The sequence below is a fragment of the Boleophthalmus pectinirostris genome, unplaced genomic scaffold, assembly GCF_026225935.1.
Source record: "Boleophthalmus pectinirostris isolate CB_2022bp ecotype Guang Dong unplaced genomic scaffold, ASM2622593v1 HiC_scaffold_7, whole genome shotgun sequence".
In the NCBI taxonomy this organism is placed as follows: Eukaryota; Metazoa; Chordata; class Actinopteri; order Gobiiformes; family Gobiidae; genus Boleophthalmus; species Boleophthalmus pectinirostris.
The window spans coordinates 29,110,989-29,135,221 of record NW_026571473.1 but is presented as its reverse complement, the minus strand read 5'-3'; the positions used below and the strand labels follow the sequence as shown (position 1 = coordinate 29,135,221).

Genomic DNA, 24,233 nt, shown 5'->3' with positions numbered 1-24,233 from the left:
CTCCTCACTTCTCCGGGCACGGAATCTCCGCGCACCGCTCTCCTCTCTCTCCTCTCTCCTCTCTCTCCTCTCTCCTCTCTCCTGCTCCGCTCTTCTCCCTGCTCCTCACTTCTCGTCCGCGAACGAAATGTCCGCACACCCGCTCCCCCCGCTCCTCACTTCTCCGCCTTGCCTAACCAACACTGTAGTTAGTTGTTTACAAGTCATGTGCAGCTCACCGGCTGTAAACAAACCTGTTTCTGGCGTAGTGAGGAGGCGGGAGAAGGCGTTTCTACGTAGGGAGCTGTAGGGAGGGGGGGGGGTTTCACGCATGCGCAACATTTGAAAAAGGACAAACAGTCGCTGGATTTCTCGTTCCTTGGAAAATCCTCTATACAACCTTTAAGAGCTCGACTTCATTACATCATCACGTTTATGTAGAACTTCAGACGCTTCGACATTTCTGTGAACGATTCAGACACATAAAAGTGAATAAATCTGTTCCACTGCACACGACAGGGAAATAAACATCATGAGCTCAACGTTGTAAAACTGGACACTATGAAGTTGCACATACTGACATTTACATCTCAGAATCTTCAAGTTTTCAAAGTTTCATTTTTACCACCTTAAGATGGAAGCAGTGCAGTCTTATAACTTGAACACAAACTACTTCACTCATGGTCCGAATAACTCCTGTAAGAACACTTTCCCATAAAGCATTGCGGCCAATATAATACGCCGCACCTCAACGTATATGTAATACGCCATCTACTGGGAAACGATGGAAATGCATGACAAATAAAACATCAACAAGGTTTATTTTTGTAAGTTCTTCCAGTTCGGCGGGCCGGATTAAAAGGTTTAAAGGGCCGTATACGTCCCCCAGGCCGTAGTTTGCCCACCCCTGTTCTAAATCTATTCAAGAAAGGTTCACGTCTCTCCTATGAATGTGATTTTTTTTTTAGTATCGGTTCTTGCTCTAATAAGTATCTAGTTTTGATACTAGTTTTAGTACTGATTAGTATCTGATTTTACATACTTTTAACAACAATACTACCTAATTGGGTGAGTTAAAACCAATAAAAATCACTTTGCCAGTCCTCTAAATGTTCTGTTTTCCCATGTTACAAAAGACAAAACAATAAAAAATAAAAATAAGGAAAATGCCCATGCTATATTATTATGTCAAGATCCAATATTTTATTTATTTATGTCAATTTTGTGTTTTTCTGTGAGCGTACAAAAGTTGTAATTACGGAGTTCCTTAGAGGCACCCTGTTGAGTAACTTTAAGCGTCTGTGTTCATTTGCCTTGAATACATATTTTCCATAGCTCAGCAAAATTTAGCAACAAAATTAGAGGCGTATGTGCAGGCCTGTCAACTGAAATTTGCCTCACGTGGGCCCCCCCTTTAATATAATTTATCAGTCCAATATTGAGCCTCTAAAAAAAACAGTCCGGGACAATAGACCTGTTTGTACCCCTGGTCTACTGCCCTGCGAACGTGACTCAAGATAATACAGTGTAAAATAAACAGTGGTGCTCAATTGTTACTCAAGTAAAAGTACAGATACTGGAGTAAAAAAATACTAAAATAAAAGTATTACATGAAAAAATCTGATGGAGGGTCTGTCGAATGCTTTTCTCCATGGAGATGTTATTGCTTTGTCCGGAATGTTCCACAATATAGATTAAACGTATCTATCATGCAAGTTACAGCACGACGCTACATTACAGTTCAGATCTGTGGAGAGTCGCCTCTATTCACAGAAGAAATGACTGTATTTTTGAGCAATAGAAACACCTGTAATGAATAAACGCTAGATGGAAATGTTTAATGTCATATCACGGAACATTCCAGGCAAAGCAACAGCATCTCCATGGAGACAAGTCAGTAGCAGACCCTCCACCAGATAAGTTGGGCAGTGAACCTTTACATAAAAGTACAATATACAGTATACCTGAGCAAAAAAGAAATTCAAGTGGAAGTAGAAGTATCACATGAAAGAATCTACTCAAGTAAAAGTATTGAAGTATCTATTAAAGTATTTTGCACAGATTTTGAGACATAATAAAACTTAATTGCATTGATTTTGATAAAGAATGTTCAGTTCTGATTAAAAATGTCATGCAGTAGAAAGTACAGATATGTAAAAGGTATCCATAAAATCTACTTACAGATACCTACCGGAAATGTATACTTAAAGGATTAAGGATGAGGAGTATTGTAGTTCAAAGTACTGCTAATTCTTTGTGGGTTTTGTATTAAATATTTTTTTGTGATACAACAGGTTCAAACACATCTTTGCCACGAGCAACTCAAATCCAACAGCTCGGATAAAAATAACACCTGAGTCACGTCCACTGTCCATGTAAACAAAGATACAACACAAAACTATTACAGGATTAAAGCAACATTGTGTAACTTTCTGGATTCACTGGAAATAGAAACATTCTCCACTCGATACGTACATATAGCCAAAACAACATGGAATCTATAAATGGGAGGTCAAATAAGAGTCAGGTTTGTGGAAATGCAAGCCTACTCACAGTAAAGACACATGTTTATCAGTGCAATAAAAAAAAAAAAAAAAAAAAAAAAAAAAAGACAAAAAAGTCAAACACTGGGGCTTTAATATGTTGAATATTTAAAAAAAGCATTTTTATTTTAATCACTAAATTTAACTAAAAAAAAAAAAGAGTTAACATTATTTTCCAATTCCTTAATATTTTTGATTTTTTTTTTAAATACAGTAATTTTACCTTATTATTATTATTATTATTATTATTATTATTATTATTATTATTATCTGAATGCAAAAAATATTGAATATAGCTGCACTTAGCTCTTTGCATTGCACTATTCAGCAACGCCACTCTCAAATAAAAACTTTGAATTTCTCTTGTGCAAAAACGCAGACCCGACCCTAATAACCTTTTGCAACCGTGCAGCAGCCACTCACCACGGCCAGCGTCAGGAACAGCAGCAGCAGCAGCACCTGTCGACGGGGGCACCCTGCCATGACTGCCCCGGGACTCCTCGCACTTCCGATGGATCTCACACTCTCTCCCTTTTCTTATCTCCTGGTCCCTGGTTCTGTCCCGCGAGCTCCGAAGTCGCTCTCTCTAATCAGGACCGAGGACACGCCCCTCTCCCCCTCCCCTGCCCCCCCCCCCCCCCTCCTCTTCCTCATGTGTGCGTCTCTGGTTTTAGTGTCACACGAAAACTCCTGGTGCATGTTTCGGAGAGGTGTGGTCGAAGCAGAGGAGCCCGGAGCGGATCTTCCTTCTTGATCAAACACTTTCTGACACTGACAGACGGAAGGAGAAGGGAGGGGTGAGGGTGGGAGATGGGGTGAGGAGAGGGGCAAAGAGAAAAAAAAAAAAAGAGAAGAAGAGCAAGAAAGGGGTGAGAGCAAGAGTTTAACTGTTAATTATTTACAAAGCATGAGAAATGAAGTTTGTCATATAAGTAGTTTTATCTATAGCCAAACGTTTGAACACACCTTCTCAATCAATATTTACGACTTTCACTCGAGATTCCAGAGGTGGGACTTGTTTTACGAGTCTCAAGTAAGTCTCAAGTTCTTGACCTCAAGTCCGCGTCAAGTCCCAAGTCAAAGACAGGCAAGTCCAAGGCGAGTCTCGAGTCCCTGGGCCATAAGTCCAAGTCAAGTCCAAGTTGTCTGCTTTGAATTTCAAGTCATTTCAAGTCTTTAAACCAAAGGACAAAAAATAGCTTAGATTTTTGCAATTTATATGAATTTTAAACTGCATTGTACTTAAAAAGTCATGGTGTATTTATATATGAGTATTTATATAAGAGTTGTACAGTTGTAGTTGTAGTTGTGTGAATCAGTCAGAACAGAAAAAAAAAATCTGATTAGATAAGAGTTATTTTGTTGTGTGTCTGAAATGGAATTATCCTGTTTTCAGTGGCGAAGTTAGGAATTTGGTGGCCCTAGGCGAACTTGAGTTTGGGGACCTCACTATAGTGCACTGTTTTTCAGTTTTGTTTTTGTTTTTTTAATATATATTTATTGTCTGTTTTTCCTCATTGTTCTAGAGACACACACATCTGTATTTATTTGAATTATGGTGGATTGGATTAGTTCGGTCGCCTACTAGATAACCAGAACTGAAAGTAGTTTTGTTTTTTGCTAGTACAATTACATGTGATTATTATTATTTTTCTTATTATTGTTTAAAAGTAAACTACTCTCATTTAATGTCATATTGAGAGAAAATCTAATTTTTCTGAGGCCTCGACTATTACTGGCACTGAGGGCAATTGGTTGGGGGCCCCTTCAGGTTTGGGGGCCTTAGTCAGTCACGTACTTTTGCCTTATGGTAGCGCCACCTCTGACCTGTTTTACTGAATTGTATTGTATATTACTGCATTGTACTGTATATTACTGTATTACATTTGAGTATCACGGTACTTCAGTTACATCCAAAGTACTAAACAGTAATGGGAGCGACATGTTCCAGTTTGTTTCTTTAAAATTCAGCACCGCATTTATCAACTGTAAAGAGAAAAGTATTTTTAAAATAAATATATGTATTTTTTAGGAGAAGCATTAAGTCTTCTCAAGTCACAGGGCTCAAGTCCAAGTCAAGTCCCAAATCTCCCTCTTCAAGTATAAGTCAAGTCCCAAGTCTTTGACCATTTTATCAAGTCAAGTCTCAAAAACTTTATTGATCAAGTTGGACTCCATAAAACTTGGACAAATAAATAAATAAATAAATAAGCTAATGGAATGATAGAGATTCTGGGTAACAAATTTTCAGTCAAATCAACCATTCCTAATCTTTCTGACTTTTATATGAATTTTACCTAGACTTTTTTTTGTTTGTCTGTTTTTGGGTTGTTGGTTTTTTTTTTTGGGCCTATTTATAAGTCCCCAAGTTTCTAAATCTCGTGTTCAGTGAGGTATGCTTCAGCTTTGACACGAAAATTGTCAAAACGCAGCAACAAATGCTCAGTCTTCTGTCTGTCACACCATCCCCAGGGCCACCTGCTGTACCTGTTCTTATATTTACCCCAAACACGCAGGTGGAATTTGAAATCTGACTTTCCTCTGTGTAGAGCTTGTTCCGACTTAAAATAAGAGTAGATCAGACAGAACCCAAAACTCCTTTTAATAAAATTCATTAGACACTTGATTGTCACTGTTAAGGCCCAAGAGTGCTCACGTAGTAACAAATATCAAGTCACAAAAACACTAGAAATACTGTATTGTGAAGTAAACATCTTCAACTCACTCCCACAATTTCTCATCTTGGGGACGAGGACGGTTAGTTTCCATAAATTGGGTAGAGACTCTTCATTTTCACTCGGGAGTAGCTATGTTGGAATAGTTGAGATTTTGTGAGCTTTGTACTGCAGCCTTGTCTCTGATCAGAACAGAAATAAAGTTTTTTTTTATTATTATTATTTGGATTATCATGATCATTTGTACATTTTTGTGGTGTTTTTGTACTGTCTTGGTTTCATTGTTGGTGTGAATGTGGTGCATGTACGTCCTGTCTGTTTTCTGTATGAAAAAAACAAAACCAAACTGCATTTATAGCCTGACCCAGGAAGAAAAGTTGCTGTTTTTCAGTAGCTAATGGGGATCTAAATAAAAACAAACAAATAGACAAACAAACTAACTAACAAACAAACTCCAGAGCCTCAGCTTCACAAAGAATCAACCCATTTGTTTGTGCTCCAAAAGGTTTAGAAACAGATTCAGTTTGAAGTGAGACTCATTTTATTCAGACGTTTCAGGAAACACAGGCCATAATGATAAAGGGATTATCAAATCAAGAGTCAGTTCATTGTATTAGTTCACTTCAGACAACACAACCTAAATAATTGCAGTCTTTGTGATTTGGTAATTGCCTATTTTGAAATTCTAACTAATTTTACAACTCTAATTACTGGTTAAACTCATTAGAATTGTATAGCGTGTGAATAATGAGATAATACAGATGCAGTGATTATTCCCCTCTCATGTCTCTCTGTGACTCACCACTGTCACTCTCTGCTGTCATTCTGCTCTGTTTTGCCTCAGGTACATTTACTGAAACCAGATCTGTCACCAACAATCCAGGAGTTTCCAATGAAAATAAAAACAACTAAACGCCCTTCTGTGTAACTGTGATAATCCAGTGTTATAATAATAAAAGATCTGATGCGTATTTTACAAACTCTTTGGAATTTCATCAGAATGTAGGTTTAGGTGGCGGTAGATAGTGTTTGTCCACTGATCAAAAGGTTGATAGTTCAAATCCCGGTCTCCACATAAACAGCATGGGCTGAGCAATCAGAGCAACTGCAATTCCAGCTCCGACAGATGATTGCTGTTGTTGTGTCCTTGGGCAAGACCTCTAGTGTCTGTGTACATTGGTGTATGAATGTGTGTGTGAATGGTTCCTTGATGTAAAGTGCTTTAAGTGCCTTGAAGGTGGAAAAGTGCTGTATAAAAATGTGACCATGACTATTTGCCAGTATACGGAAGCTGGCAGGGCTCATAACAAACGCGACAACACAACAAAAAGACACAACAAGCCAAAAAAAGCCACAACAGAAGTGACTCTATTTTATTACAAACGCTGCAACAAATGCAAACGCCACAACACGACGCCACCACGGAAGTGACTTTATTTTCCCACAGACCAAGCGAAGGTCAGACAGTCTACAGTCCAAAACAATCAATTACTTTTCACATACACTAAAATGGCTACAGTTTTTTTTCGCGATATTTCCGGAGGAGCAGACCCTCCGATTATTGGTCCTTAGAGTTACAGTTTGCAGAAAAAACACCAAGAAAAAGTATGGCAGACGATGTCAGGTTCAACCCATTTTTGAGGCTTTGGCTCCCCAACTATAGCTCAGTTGGTAGAGTGTTTGTCGACTAATCAAAAGGTTGCTAGTTCGAATCCCGGTCTCCACATAAACAGCATTGGTAAAGCAATCAGAGTGAATGGTCACATTTTTCTATAGCGCTTTTCCACCTTCAAGGCACTCAAAGTGCTTTACAACAAGGAACCACTCACCCATTCACACACCAGTGTACACAGACACTGTGGGCAAGGTGGGTTAAGTGTCTTGCCCAAGGACACAACGACAGCATTCATCTGTGGGAGCTGGAATCACACCAGCCAACCTGTGGGTCAGTGGATCTGACCGCTCAACCTGAGATGTTTATGTCGAGAGCTGGAATCAAACCGGCAACCTTCAGATCAGTGGGCGAATGCTCTACCAACTACTGCCGCTGCCCACTGTCACTCTCTGCTGTCATTCTGCTCTGTTTTGCCTCAGGTACATTTACTGAAACCAGATCTGTCACCAGCAATCCAGGAGTTTCCAATGAAAATAAAAACAACTAAACGCCCTTCTGTGTAACTGTGATAATCCAGTGTTATAATAATAAAAAATCTGATGCGTATTTTACAAACTCTTTGGAATTTCATCAGAATGTGGGTTTAGGTGGTGGTAGATAGTGTTTGTCGACTGATCAAAAGGTTGATAGTTCAAATCCCGGTCTCCACATAAACAGCATGGGATGAGCAATCAGAGCAACTGCAATTCCAGCTCCGACAGATGATTGCTGTTGTTGTGTCCTTGGTCAAGACCTCTAGTGTCTGTGTACACTGGTGTATGAATGTGTGTGTGAATGGTTCCTTGATGTAAAGTGCTTCAAGTGCCTTAAAGGTGGAAAAGCGCTGCATAGAAATGTGACCATGACCATTTGCCAATATATACGCTCTTAACAAACACAACAAAAAGGCACAACGGAAGTGACTGCAGGACTCTATTTTCCGACAGACCTATCAATGGTCAGTCTACAGTCCAAAACAATAAATTACTTTTACTTACATTTCCAATGTCGTTCACTTCTCCTTTCGTTTACTTTTCACATTCTTGTTCTTCTTCAACTTTTCTCATTCACTTTCCGCTTGATCCTTTAACTCTTTGCTTGGTCTGATGGAAAACAGAGTCCCGCGGTCACTTCCATTGTGGCTTTTTGTTGTGTTGTGGCGTTTGTATTTGTTGCGGCATTTGCATTAAAATAAAGCCCCGCGGTCATTTTCGTTGTGGCTTTTTTTGATTTGTTGTGGCTTTTTGTTGTGTTGTCGCATTTGTATTTGTTTTGGCGTTTGCATTAAAATAGAGTCCCACGGTCACTTACATTGTGGCTTTTTTTGGTGTGTTGTGGCTTTTTGTTTTGTTGTCGCGTTTGTATTTGTTGCGGCGTTTGCGTTTGTTGTGACCCCTCCCGGCTTCCGTACCAATATATTTGACAATATATATATATCTAACAATATTGTTAGATTTCCCAATAGACTCTTAATAACAAAAATAGTATAAAAACAAACTGAACACACTCAAAATGCAATCAGCATCACTAGAAACTGACTTAAACATCATCACAAAAAATTGTAATGCAATTGTAATGCTACTGTCTGCTATGACACTTTGACTCATTATGTTATACGTCTGGACATTTGAAATCACAATATTCTTCTAAAATGACTTCATAAAAGAAACATGTCAGCTGATTTCCATTTGAAAGCTGATTCCGTTTACGTTAAGTCCATGTAAACGTCATCACAAAGTGGTCTCCTTTCGTAGTTCTTGTGCTAAAAACACTACACGACACTGCTGAGTCCTACATGATATCAAAAATAAAATCTAAGAATGAAGTAAGAACAAAGGAGTGGGTGCGTACAGTCGAAAATAGACTTATTCTTGATTAATAATGCACCGGATTCTTATTGTACCTTTTCAACACACCCAAAAGTTTTTACACTGCAGTATTTATTCACAACACAATCTGTGGTTTTAAGCCTCTACTGTAGCAACAGCAGTGTCTTGCCTAAGGACACCACAACCTAATCTGAGTAGGGATTGGTCCTCTGATGTTCAGGTTGGAGGACAAATGTACTTAAACATACATAAGTCGCTCCATATCATCGCTCTATTTCAATGACGTCCCCCCTTTTTTTTTTCTCTCTCTGCTGCGTCTCCACAAACCCTGACTGTTATCTGGTTTTGAGGAACGCCTCCTCCTGCTCGATTCTACAGAAATCATAATTATAATCTTCAGCAGAGTTGATTTCCATGGAATCATACATGTGATGATGTGCCATTATGGAAAAAACATACTTGCAGTTGTGTTTTGTGTTGTTAACACGTTTGATCAGTTCTTCATTATTAGTCTGTTTACATCTTCAAAGCTCAAAATGCTCTGTTCTTTATTACTGGTTACACTGTTTTCTGTTTCGCCTCAGGTACGTTTATCGACATTATAATAATAAAGGATCTGACGCGCATTTTGCAAGCTCTTTAGAATTTCATCAGAATGTGGGCGTCAGTAGCTCAGTTGGCAGATTTGACCATTTACTAAGGTTTTAAAATTTATTTTATTTCACACAATATTGTCAGATTTCCCAACAGACTCTTAAAAAGAAAAATACGAGTGTAAAAACAACAAACAGAACACACGCAAAACGCAATCAGTATCACTAGAAACGGACTTAAACATCACCAAATAACGATTGCGCTGCTATTGTCTGCTGCAGTTATAATCTATGACATTTGTGGGTCTTTATTATTATACTTTGGACATTTTAAATCACAATATTCATCCCTCCTGTGGATCGGTACAGTCCACAATAGAGAGCAGCTGATTTCAGATTTTTATTTTTTTATTTTTCTTATGATTTGTAAGAATGAAGTAAGGACAAAGCAGTGGGTGTGTATAGGAGAAAACAGTCTAATTCTTGAATAATAAGATTGTTGTCGACTTCCAGAGAGCCCACACCCAACATCCGCCACTGACCATCGACGGTGCTGCTGTGGAGAACGTGAGCAGCACTAAATTCCTGGGGGTGCACATCAGTGAAGACGTCTCCTGGATCAACAACACTGCATCACTGGTGAAGAAAGCCCAGCAGTGCCTCTACTTACTGCAAAAACTCAAGCGGGCAAGCGGGCAAGTCTGACCTCACAGCATTAGGATTCGTTTGCTCGACAGTAGGCGGGTACTTTTTTTCATTTAACTAATTGCTGCTGGTTGTGACATATGTAATGTGCAACTAATGGGGCTAACTGGTATATTAAGCTTTTCCCAAATCCCGTAGGAAGAAGGACAATAAAGTCTTTCCCCTTGATAAAATTCACAAAACATTCTCTTTGTTTCGGCTTTAAATTCTCGATCTCGGGAATCGTTGCCAACACAGAATGTATGGCTTTTCGCTGATTGGCTGGTGCCCGAACTCGCACTTCCAGGGTTTTTGCAAATCGTCTAGTGTATTCCGATTCCCGACCTAGTCGCTGGAGAGAAATGAAATTGAGCGGAGACACTAGGTCACCTCTTGACCACATTCTACAGAGGAACCACTGAGAGCATCCTTTCCAGCTGCATCGCTGTGTGGAGCAGGAGCTGCACTGACCACGACAGGAGAGTGGCAGCGCAGAGTGAACACAGTTTAGAAGATCAGGGATGCAGGGAGGTGAGCACCACTCACCTCCCTGCAAGACGTAAACACCACCCACTTCACCCGGTAAACCATCACAACTGTGAGTGATTCAAGTCATCCCGCACACAATCTGTTCAGTCTCCTGCCCTCTGGACCAGACTCACTGACAGCTTCATCCTCCAGGCTGTTAGGATGCTGAGCTCTTTCCTCTCTCTAACCACCAGGTTAGAGAGGTCTGATGTCTCCTTTTAGGCTCTAAATGTTTACTCAAATGTTAGCATCTTAGAAAAAGCCCCACTCTGTAACTTTTTTCCAAAAAATATATTCAAATAAAATCTTTTTTTTTTCAAGATTGTTTTTTTTTAGCTGTGCTGTGTCTCCACAAACCTGACTGTTATGCCTTGAAGAGGGCCTCCTCCTGCTTGATTCCTTCTTGATCCTTGATTCTTGTTGTTCCTTCCTTGTTCCTCGACAGAGTGGATTTCAATGGAATCCTGCAGCTGATGTGCCATCTCTAAAATAGAGTCTATTAGAAGTGTTGTTACCTCATCGAAAACATATTTGCAGTGTTTTGTTTCATTCACACGTTTGATTCTTCATTATTAGTCTGTTTACATCTTCAGAGCTCAAAATGCTCTGTTCCACCTTGTGATGTCATGAAGCGGTAGTTATCAGATACGTTTTTACCTTTTGTTCAGTAAAGATTGGCAACTGAAGCTATATGGAGTTTAAAAAACACAGTGGAGCACTTCCTGTATTACCTCATGACATCACAAGGTGGAACTGAATGTTTTCTGTTTGAGAGAAGAACTCAGCCTAAATGTGGAGGATGTGTGTGTTAAACATGATTTGGTTCATGTTCACACAACTCCGAGTATGTTTTTGATGAGGAAAAATGATCAGAAAATAGCTGGAAATTGACCCGTTTACGGAAAACACATGTCACGGGTTTTACAATATTGAGGCTTGGACTGTTGGGAACTGTAAAAAAAACACAGTATTCTTTAGAAGAGGTGTGGTAAGTTTGGTTAGATAATCTTGGAATGTCTGGTAATACTTTGCATCATGTGACTGAACACAAAGTTTAGACAGGCAGTATTCTTTGTTTTTGGTATCGGACCGGTGAAGTAGGTTGGTAAAACAAACACGCAGATGTGAAGGCTCAGAGTTATGTGATCAATGTTGCTGATTGACTGTTGTGTTAGATTTGACCTTTAATCAGTGGTGGTAAACGTACAGATACGAAGGCAAAAAACAAACAAAAAAACTCAAGTAAAAGTAAAAGAATCACATGAAAAAATCTACTTAAAGGTGAACTATGAAACTTTTCTGACCACTGCCATGAAGAGGTTATTGTGTTGTCTGTGTTTTTTTTTCATGTTAAACTTATCTAGCATGCTTTCCTTCTTTCACGGGTCTTTGTAGTGCTCAGACACACCTTTAAAAACTCTCTCGAGACACAATTTTTGAGTCTCTATCAGTTGTTTGCAATGCTAGAATTCAGCAGTTTCCATTGACTGCTCTTTTTGAGATTCTGCCAGCCGATCACTCCTTCTCATCCTGTTTTGTTGACATTTTTTTGTTGCTTTTCTCACACTGTTGGTCAATGCGCTGGAAAGATCCTCAACCCACTCCCAAAGGATAAAAGATGCCCTCTCATTTATGACAGGCTCTCAAAGGCTCTGGCTCTAAATTTACTGAAGTTTGGTTACCTTTTATAGATCATGTCATGTCATCATCATCATCATCGTGTCTCTCACATTGGACATGACCCCAGGAGTTGTGTGGTTTTACCTCATGTATTCATGGGTATGAAGTGGTTGATATATCTTTATTTATTTATTTATTTATTTAATGAGACAGGGACAGTGCACATTTTAACAGGAGAGATGCATTGTACCAGGTTGTAGTGCCAGTGCTAATTTCCGCGTGTACTCACTGGGCAGGTTCATTGACTGATTGTATTTAATTGACCTTAACTACTCCATTGTTCTTCCCTAGAGACTTCTGTAGCATGTGTTGGGTTGTTAAATGTTTTAGTAACACATAGTCTGTTTTTTTTGTCGTTTTTTTTTTTTTTTTGGCCTTTTTTCAGGTTTTTTTTTTTTTTTTTTGGTTTCTCTCTTTTTTTTGTTTTTAAAGGTGTGTACATTGTAAACTGTTAACATCTTTTATATTTTGAAAAAACTTAATCATACATTAAAAAACTTCACTTCACTTCTCCACAGATATGACCTGTAAGCTGACCTAACAGTGTCTCCTGTTTGTTTCTATGGAGAGATAATTTGTTTAATGCCATACGCTGGACTTTGATTGGCAAAGTAATGAAATATCCATGGTCACAAGCAGGTGGCGGGTCCTCCACCTGAATAGTGACAACTGCACCTTTAAGTACAAGTATTAAAGTACTTTTAAAATAAGTGTAAGGCAAGGCAAGGCAAGGCAAGTTTATTTGTATAGCACAATTCGTACACAAAGTAATTCAAAGTGCTTTACAGAATAAGAAATACATTAAAATCATAATAAAAACAAATCAAAACATAAATAATCATGAAGATTAAAATTAAAAAAGAGAGACATAAAAAAGAGAGAAGAGTGCGGAATGAAAACCTTTCAGTTATATGCACAGTTAAACAGAAATGTTTTGAGTCTGGATTTAAACAGCATCACAGAAGAGTCTGTCTCACATGTTCAGGAAGACTGTTCCAGGTTTTAGCTGCATGAACCTGAAACGCTGACTCCCCTTGTTTAGTTCTGACTCTGGGCACCAGCAGGAGGCCGGTCCCTGAGGTCCTCAGAGTGCGAGATGGTTCATATGACACTAACATGTCACAGATGTACTTTGGTGCTCGGCCATGGAGAGACTTGTACACAAGCAGAGCTGCTTTAAAGTCTATTCTCTGAGGCACAGGAAGCAAGTGTACCTGATAGTAAAAAGTAAAAAAAGTATTCTGTGCAGATTTTGAGGTCTAACAAAGCGTAAACTGTTAACATTGTATATTGGCTCTAAATACTATACATCTCTACATAAACTGTCTTTTATATTTTGAAAAAACTTAAATAAATCATACATAAAAAAAACTTCACTTCACTTCTCCACAGATATGACCTGTAAGCTGACCTAACAGTGTCTCCTGTTTGTTTCTATGGAGAGATAATTTGTTTAATGCCATACGCTGGACTTTGATTGGCAAAGTAATGAAATATCCATGGTCACAAGCAGGTGGCGGGTCTTCCTCCTGAAAAGTGACCCACTGCACCTTTAAGTAAAAGTATTAAAGTACTTTTAAAATAAATGTACCTAAGAGTAAAAAGTAAAAAAGTATTCTGTGCAGATTTTGAGGTCTAATAAAGCTTCAAATGTAATTTGCTGTTATTTGTTTATTTTTGTTTGCTCAGACTTTTCAGCAGGTCTCAAACTACAATAAAAATAGTTTTACTTTTCATAATTTAGGACCTGATGAAGCATGTGTGCACCTGTGGACTTGTTACAGCTTTGACCTCCTCTAGTCCTGAGAAACATCTTGACTATTACTTTCGAGGTGAAGTTTTTATTTGCATTACACAAATATTTGTCTGAGTTTTAGTGACCACAAATGTGTAAAGTTTGACATATTGCTTCAGGATACACTATCCTCTTGTGTCTCTTGTGTCTGTTTATAAATGCTCAAATGGATCTCCAGCATAAATAAATAAAGCTTGATTGATTTAAACCCTTAAGTAGTTTTCTTGACCCTAACAAGGCACATGGGAAGTAAAAACCATTTCAGGAGACTTTATCATAAAGCTCACTGAGATAATGGGTGGCTACTTTAAGGTATCTGAATCAAAATTATATATTAAAAATGCTTTTTTCTTTACTACCTAAATGCATATATCTTGCTTCTTATATTTGATGTCTTCCGTATGTAGAAAGTGTAGAAAAAAATAAAAAATAAAAACAACATTAAATGAGAAGGTGTGTCCAAACTTTTGACTGGTAGTGTAGCTTATATTTTTGAGGCCTTTTTTTACATTTACAATCTGTCATACTTCAAAATATGTGACCTAGACTAATGTTTATATATGATCTTTGATTCTGCTCTTGCTGCCATCACTCATCAGTTCTCATTTATCACATGATACAGCTGGGAGCATATCTATATGTTTAGCCTCAGGTGCATCACTTTATCTCTGTGCGTTTTATGGTTCAAACAGTCTATGACAAATGTTGCTGATGTACCGTGCATCCTCTTTCAGTTCCGAGTTTATATACTTAGTGTCTCAGGAGGTTTCATCAGGGCACTCTGGTTTTTAAGATGGATATGTGTGTCACTCTGAGTTCTACACATTATCAATCTGGAACGGCTCTCGCTCACGACGACCATTTGCATCTGATTGGTCGAAGTGTCACGACAGCGGAGCAAGACGAAACATCAAACTTTAGTTAAATTCAGCTGAGAGAAAGCGCAGACATTTTCCTCATTCACAAATGCACAAAACGTTTCAGTCTGCAAGTTTGCGACAAACAAATACAAAAGTCAGTATTGACTAAAACAGACTGAAGTACATCTGTCATCGTTTTTGGGTTGTAGGATTATGGTTAGAGTTTTGAGATTATGGTTAAGGTGATAGTGGGGGTTAGTACGGAAGCCGAGAGGGGTCACAACAAACGCAAACGCCACAACAAATACAAATGCGACAACACACCAAAAAAAGCCACAACGGAAATGACCACGGGACTCTATTTTAATGCAAACGCCTCAACAAATACAAACGCCACAACACAAATGCAAATGCCGCAACACATCAAAAAGCCACAACGGAAGTGAGCGAGGGACTCTATTTTCCGACGGACCGATCAAGCAGCAAATGAAGAAGAACTACAATGTGAAAAGTAAAGGAACGGAGAAGTTGGAAAAGTAAGTAAAAGTAATTTATTGTTTTATCATTATTCGTTTCACGTCGTAGTTCTTCTTCTTCACTTGCCGCTTGATCGGTCCGTCGGAAAATAGAGTCCCGCTGGTCACTTCCGTTGTGGCTTTTTGATGTGTTGTGGTTTTTTAATGTGTTGTGGCTTTTGCGTTTGTGTTGCGGCGTTTGCGTTTGTTGTGACCCCTGTCGTCTTCCGTAGGTTAGGGATTTACTTTGAAAAATATATTTTAAATGTCAGAAAATATGGCTGTGGAGACATAGGTACACTCTCACCATGGCTAAACCTTTTTTGGTACAAGCTTAACGTAGACGCATGGAAAGATCAGAGGGACTTAAATGTTGTGTGGTGGGCATCTTCTTACAACAACTTCCTCATGTGCCCGCCATTTTATGAGATCTTGCGATACATGAGCGCATACATACATGTGTCTGAACAGGAGCGCCTGCGTGTCCTGTTGTATAGTTGTTATCGTCATCGTATATTGGCTGTGCATCGAGATGGGGCCGGACGAGTTATTTTAAAGTAATTACATGCTCAGATAGTTATTAAACATCTGTGACAGTTTTATTTGAATGCGCCTAGAGTTATGTGAGCTCAAACCTGTTGGACTGGTCCGGGGCTCGCACAGGAGAGAGCTACTTTCAGGCGACCGTATCTAAATAGGGAGAAAAACAGGGCGGAGCTGTGAGCAGTGACACAGGCGAGGTAAAGCATCTGCGGCAGTTTTGTGGAAGTTCAAATTTAAATTCAAAAAGACTCCAGGCACTTGTCAACAGTTCATGAGAAAGGCACGTCAACAGGCGGAGCACGTAAATACATTTGAGGTTAGCTGGTGGAAAATAAAGCTTTGGCAACACGTTATGGAAGACAATTCGAAAGTGGTGAAGGATAGGTCAAAAACACACTGAAAAAGACTAAACTAAAGGGCCTTAAAGGGCTTTTAGTGCAATAAGGTCTTCAGATGTGTTTTCTCAGCTGGTTCACATGGGTTTTGGTTTGGAGCTGTCTGTCTACCCCTCAAGGCAGGGTGCGTGAGACTAAAAATCCCCTTCGCCCATGTTTATTAAAAAGAGAACCACCTTATGGAATAGGATGGAGCAAATATCATTCAGACAGAAGACCACAAACATTGTTGGATTAAAGAGGCAATTAAAATACAGAAACAGGCCCACGAGACGATAAACCGGAAGCAGAGGCCCTTTTACTCTCACAAACCTGGGGTACCGTCCTGGAGAAGTTGCTCTGCAGATGGCGCTGTCGTCCTGCCTCCTTTAAAACCTGTGTAAATCACCAACAAACTACGAAAACAAACTAAAGCTTGGTCGGAAAAAAGTCTAGAATAGAAGAAAAATCTAGAATAGACTATATTAATACTGTGACTGTGATCAGAGGTGGGTAGAGTAGCTAAAGAATTGTACTCAAGTAAGATTAATATAACTTACTCTAGTAAAATGATGCACATTTTAATCAAGTAAGAGTAAAATATATTTGGTTGAAACTACTACTGATATTTTCAAAAGATATTCCTTTAAAAACAAGGAAACATATTTTAGCAAAATATGTTTTAGTCTCACAACAATCAAAACAAACTGAATCATGTCTGAAAGAGTGGTGCAAAAAACACAAATATTAACGTTCACAGGCTTTTGTCACCTGTAGACTTGTGGGAAGAGTTACTAAAACCTTTACACAAATGTTACTTTAAACAAACTATTGCTCAAGTATTGCAGTCCAAATACTAATCCAAAAAGTAAATTTTCTTGTACATAAATGGACCTACACTACCTGTCAAAAGTTTGGACACACCCTCTCAATGTTTTTTTTTTCTTTCAGTTCACTACCGTATTTTCCGCACTATTGGGCGCACTCTTAAACCTCCAGCCCCATCAAAAAACAACTGCGCGCACCACAATCCAGAGCGCCCTATACACGAATCCACTCAGGTGTCCCAACACGACTTCAGTAAACTACAAAGCCGCACCACCCGTAGCGCACGCAAACACGCACTGAGCAGACAGCGACTGCGTGGCGACAAACACCCACAGCCACACTCATCACTCCACGGGGACGAGGAACGGAACGGAACGAACTGAAAAAGGGAGTGCAATGTGCCACTTCTAATCACAACTGAACAACTGAGTCACTGCGAACACGCTAACAATCCAGCGGTCCCAGACAGCACCCTCCCTACACGCCACAACTGAACAAAGCCCAGAGTCACCGTGAACGCGCCAAACAAAGTCCCACTGACCCATCAAACTGTTGTGTTTCATTTAAAGTCCGGTGCAGTTTATCTGTGAAAAAAGTTCAAAAATAGACCATTCTACAACAGTGCGCCTTATAGTCCAGAGCTCCTAATAGCTCGAAAAATACGGTACTTTCTGCATTTTAGATACATGAGGAAGAAATCAAATATATGTTAGAAGATATATGGTAATATGTAGTAAGTAAGAAGGTGAATATTAAAATCCTCAAAGTATCCACCCTTTACCTTGTTGACAGAGCTGCAAACCCTTGGCTTTTTCTCAATGAGCTTCTTGATGAACAGGGTTCCCACTCTTTTTCACTGACAAAATTTTAAAACTTTCCATGACATTTTCATGACCTAAAGCAAATTTTTTATGACTATGGCACCTTGCATGTGTAGAACTTGATCATACTTTTAGGGTTATATATGAAATGTTAACCTTTTCCACTCACCTTATGGTTTGGTATTATAGTTTTTTTTACATTCAAAATACTGTCAGTGCATTTATTGTCGTCTCTTTTGAACAAAAGGCGCATACGTTCAGAAATAATCATAATAGTCTAATGATAACTTAACTTAATGCTGTAGTTGTGTGAAAGAGATACTAAATTCCATGACTTTTCCCAAACTTTCATTGAATTTGAAAAATGAAAAGGTTTTCACTTCACAGCTGTGCCTCTTCAGGGTAAAAAAAGGCCAAAAGCGCAAAGTCGTGCTCATAGCAAACAGTGGCTATTTTAAAATCTCTAAAACCTTAAGCAAGTTTAGAGTTATTTTGAGTTTATTTTTTGTTTACTACATTCGATATATGTGTCATTCATAGTTTTGATGTCTTCACTGAGAATCCACAACGTAAATAATCAATAATAATGTGTCCAAACTTTTGACTGGTAGTGTACAATATGTGCATCAAATTCCACATATGCTCTATATTCTAAGAGTTTACTCCAAATGACTCCACACGTGAGATTTGACCGGGTGCATGATTTCAGACGTCAGTGCCACATGCCTCACTGCAATGAGAGACATGGGCACGTTCTATGGGGGGTGAACTGTATGGAGGTCATGGTGTATATATCAGTGCATTGTTGAGTTTCGGATAACGTCACAGCATTTTATAGCATGAAGTGTTTAATTGAAATGTGTGGCAGGAAAAATGATTACAGTTAATACAGTGAAACTCCGGTGCGGTTGGCTGAAGATGGTCACTAAAATAAAAGACAGAGTGCTTCAATTCAAACTTTCTTTTGTTTTTCCGACATTTATTTCCACGCTTAAAGGTCCTATATTATGCAAAGTCTTGAGTCTTCTGAGCTTTAAGCCAGGTTAGAATGTTGTTACCTCATCAAAAACATATCTGTGGTTGTGTTTTTGTTTTATTCACACACTGCATTATTAGGCTACGTTCAGATTGCAGCCTGAAGTGACCCAAATCCAAATTTTTTGCCCCTATGCGACCTGTATCTGATCTTTTAATGACAGTCTGAACAACACAGATCTGATTTTTCCAAATGCGACCCAGGCCACTTGGATATGTGCTCCTAAAACCGATACATATCCGATCATTTGACATGCGACTTCAGTCTGAACGTCCAGGTCGCATTCATCCCACCTACACGCCATAACAACACAGTAACAAGCACCTGTTGCGTGTCAGCACAGCCCAATCCTGACTTGTTTGCTCACTGAAATAGGCCACCGCAGATGTGTTTCCTCCCAAGAGTGGTACAAGTAGGCGCTCACAAATGTACACAAACGGTCTTCTGGTCATATGAAAATTGTGTATGAACTCTGTGTCAGTGAAACAGCGAAGCACATGTCAATCCCACCACTCTTGGCTGCGACTCTGCAACTACACGTTCCTTTCTACGGACGTCGCTGCCACTGCCCCACAAAATGCCATGACCAAAAATCTCATCCTTCTCCTTCTCAATCTCCTCCTTAAAACAAATAAGCTGTTCATGTTCTGACTCCGGTACAACTGCAACTTTAAAATCTCCAGATGCTCAATGCTCGCGTCCATGTTTAGACACTGAGCATGCTCACTGTGTATGACGTCATCGTGTCCTCCAATGCACATGCAGGACACTTTTCTGCAGTCTGAACGTAGTCTTAGTCTGTCTACATCTCCAAAGCTCAAACTGTTCTGTTCCACCTTGTGATGCCATGTAGTGGTAGTTTTCAACTTAACAGCTACATTTTACCTTTAGTTCAGTAGAGATCGGCAATTCTCAAGCTAAAATCACCCAAACGATTCTAGTGAAGGTGTATAGAGTTTAAAAACACAGTGAAAAGCTAAACTTCACATGAGTATTTTCTGAGAAAGTCTGAGAAAAGAACTCAGCCTAAATCTGCAGGGTTTGTGTGTTAATCATGAATGAAACAAAACACAACTCCAGATATGTTCATGATGAGGAAACAACATTATAACAGAGACTTTAAAGCTATCCTATGTATTTTTTCTAATGTAGAGTCTACCTTCTCTTTGTCCCCACTGAAATACTGTAGCCTTGCCTAGAATGTTACAGCCTGACATTAAAGTTATCTGTCTGTATGGGACCAAACACATGACGCCACCAGGTCAAATTACACGTCAGATCTGTGTCGAGGAGAGGACAATCCATAGATGAGAGAAAAGGAGCGCTCTGGGGCCTGCTGGAGTCTCTGGTATTAATATTTGAACTAATATTTTCACATCACATAAGATACAATACAGACCCTCCTGCCTCAAGTAGCCTTTTCTGGATAATTTTCACCATAAAAAAATTATAACTGGCATTGGTTTGCAAGAATTATTCCCGCGCTTTGAGGGGTTGCCAGGTACGCTTTGTAAAAATGTCCAATTTGAGTTGACTTTTTAGCTATTAATTAAATAAAGGTCCTATATTAAACAAAATGGATTCTTGTGAGCTTGAATCTATGTTAGAACACTGTTACCTCATCAAAAACATACCCAGATTCGTGTTTTGTTTCATTGACACATGTTTGTCTACATCTCCAAAGCTCGAAATGCTGTGTTCCACCTTGTGATGTAATGAAGTGGTAGTTGTAGAGGTTAACTTGAAAACTTTTAAATTTAGTTCAGCAGAGATTGGTAATCCCAGGTCTGAAATCATCCAAATAATTCTGGAAAAGGTGTACAGAGTTTAAGAAAAGACACAAAAATGACCACTAGCCTATCGCAAATTCGCTGGTACCAGACACAGTAATACGAACATTAATGACTTTTTTTTTTTTTTGCTCAAAACAACAATTTAAAAAAAAAATATTTGTTGGAGTCCTTCACGTGCTTGTTTTAATGGGCATGTCATTACGCTACCCAAAATGTTCCACAGTATGACCAGTGTTGGGGAGTAACAGATTACATGTACCGGAGTTCAATCAGAGTACAATTTATGAGTATCTGTATTCAGTTACAGTTACTGTTTGAATGAGTGGTAATTGGATTACAGTTACTTTGTTGAAATAAATGGATTACAGGGCGGTATTTTCCTGTTTACACATTTTGGGCTAAACCAGGACTAAACCAGGACTAAAACCAGGACTAAAACCAGGACTAAATCAGGACTAAACCAGGTCTAAAACCAGGACTAAACCAGGACTAAACCCAGGACTAAACCAGGACTAAACCCAGGACTAAATCAGGACTAAAGCAGGACTAAACCAGGTCGAAAAGCAGATCTAAAAAAGGACTAAACCAGGACTAAACCAGCACTAAACCAGGTCTAAAACCAGGACTAAACCAGGACTAAAACCCAGGACTAAACCAGGACTAAACCCAGGACTAAATCAGGACTAAAGCAGGACTAAACCAGGTCGAAAAGCAGATCTAAAAAAGGACTAAACCAGGACTAAACCAGCACTAAACCAGGTCTAAAACTAGGACTAAACACAGGACTAAACCAGGACTAAACCAGGACCAAACAATATGACACCTAACAGTAGAATGGACATAATTTAAGGCAGCAGTGATTTCATATAAAAATCATTTCTCCATCAATAATATTTTTTATATGCTTAAGTAAAGACTGGGCTTTTTATTTTCTTTTAGCAGACAAAACAAAATATCTCATGTTAAGATTTCCTGGTCTTTGCTTCTCTACAGCAAACAGTTGTCTGTTCATGGAGACTTGAGCTCAACAGCCAATTTGAAGAGAACAAACATGAATTTTCAGGATGCGTTGCTACATTCATGTAGTTTTAAAAAGCAGGACAATATTAAGTAATCCAAAGTATTCAGATTACGTTGCTCACCTAAGTAATTTAATGGATTACGTTACAAACTACATTTTGGGGTATGTAATCTGTAATCTGTAGGGGAATACATTTTAAAAGTAACCTTCCCAACACTGAGTATGACATTATAAACATCTCCAAAATACCTAGAAAACCAGGCATTCTGAGTGTGAGCGGGGTTGTCCCTCCACAGATCTGACCTGTAATTTGGTTTGGTTTGGACTCCAAGAAGATAGAAAGGTTTAATACCATACTGTGAAACATTCCAGACAAAGCAATAACATCTCCATGGGGAAAAGCATTTGATGGATCCTCCACCAGAAAAGTCACACATTGCACCTTTAAGGAATAAGGCAAACGCTATCAGCCTGAGTGTTTTTTATATTACTCATTCATCATCCAGGGGTGGACAATTATTTTTTTCCCAAGAGCTATATTCAAATCCAAGCATGTCTCAAGGGGGCTGGACTAAAAGTCTAACAGTTAGTCCAGCCCCCTCATTGGTCATTGGTCTAACAAATATAATATGCAAATTATATTTACACTCGTTGGTCTAATATGCAAATTTCTTTACAACATAAACCCCTGTTATCTAGTGCTATAATTATAACCGCAACATATTTCAGGCTGGCATGTGGTGTACCAAGAAGGAAGGCAGAACATGCAAACTACGCACAGAAAGGTCAATGTAGCAACTTCAACACCTCTATTTATTCTATATGCGAATTGCACAGGGTCTATCTTATTCTGCACCTTGTTCAAAATCTGTTACTTCCCCAGTTTTTCAAAAGTTTTCATGGTCTAAAGCAGAAGTGTCAAACTCAAATTCACAAAGGACCAAAATTCAAAACTGGGACTAAGTCGCGAGCCAAACTAAATATTTATTGAAAAATTTTGCATGTTTTCTCTTCTTTCAGAATATGTAATGTTAAACCTTTTCTTATTAAAATAAATGTTTAATAATAGTTTTGCTTAAACACTGAATCCAGAACAAGCAAAATATAAAATAATAACAAAATCTGAAATAAATAATGTCTCTATAGCCGGCGGGCCAGCTCTAATACATACTTGATATGATGTTGTGGGCCAAATATAAGTAAGTCAAACTCAGGCCCACATGTCTGGTCTAAAGTCATTCAGAACCTCATGCTGCATTTGGTCAAAGGGACAACAGTTCATTAGCAAGGCCCACACCAACAATGAAATATGACCAGTGTTGTGCATTAACGAGTTCAAAAGAACGCGTTCACTGAGCACGTACCTCGTTCATCTCACATAATCTGAACAAATTCACGTTCAAGTTCTTGATTTACAAATGTGTTGTGTTCAGTTCAAAGTTCATTGAAAAATGAACGTCACTGTTGGGGTTCAGTTAAACGTCGAAATTTGTTTTCACCTGACGAGTGATGATCTGCTCGCACTTAACCTCACGAAACCACAGCCGCGCGTCAACGCGAAGGAGGCGCCACCTGCAGCTCTAGAGGAACGTACTGACTCTTGTGTTTCTCAATGGGAAGGCCAATCAAACTTGACAGGGAGTGTTTAGCCGCTTATATTTACCTTCTGTTTAGACTCACCATGGCAAATGCAAGGATTTCAAAAGTAAATTTCAAAGCACTAACTAACATCGTTCTGGACCTGGGCTCTTTCACACGATACAGAACTGCCCAGGGAGCACAATGTGCTGATGGTAAATGCACAAATACAACAGTAGATCCATGCGCTCTATGTATTTTGATGGGGATACGCGCCTATGTTCGTGTAGAGCGTCAAAAAGTAGGATCCTGTTTTCTGAAATCTACGCGCGCAGGACATGCTGCTCCAAGCGCATCTAGCACATGCACTGGAGCCACCCTCATTCACTTTCCATGCATTCTTCAAATTACGCATCCAAAAGTTGCAGTGACATCATTGTGTCACAGAAAGAACACATATAGTCGTGTCCTTTAGTCCAACAGAAGCTGATGCATTAGCACACAAGGAAAAAGCTGCTTTTTTCCAGCGTTTACAATTTATGCAAATTAGCCATGCGGTTTTAAGTTTCGTTTCTGTAAACATAAACAAATGTGTCAAAGCTGCATTAAACACTTTATAATCTCAAACGGGCTGATGTGGCTCTATAGTGTTTTTGGTTTATATGTTGTAAAGTTGTTGTAAACTGGAAGTCAGTTTGAAAAATAAGTGCAGCCTTTCATGTACATATCCCACCCAAAAATAAAATGAACTGAACTTTAAACTAGTTCTAAATTAAAATTATGAACCATGAACGTGAACTGTTCACTTTGAATATGTGTGAACTGACCTTTGAACTACTTCATGAAAAGTGTGAACATGCACAAACTTGAATATGATAAAGATATTTATTGATGGTGGATAGAG

The 24,233-nt window shown here is 38.9% G+C and overlaps 1 protein-coding gene across 1 annotated transcript in view; it reads right to left on the bottom strand.

Moving 5' to 3' along the window:
- LOC110161233 (uncharacterized) overlaps positions 1-3,054 on the bottom strand; it is a 29,069-nt gene extending 26,015 nt beyond the window's left edge. Inside the window, exon 1 of the mRNA XM_020925950.2 lies at positions 2,946-3,054. Within this exon, the coding sequence (XP_020781609.2) occupies positions 2,946-3,005 (60 nt within the window). The 5' untranslated portion in view covers positions 3,006-3,054. The remainder of the gene's footprint in view (positions 1-2,945) is intronic.
- Between the last annotated feature and the right edge of the window lie 21,179 nt (positions 3,055-24,233).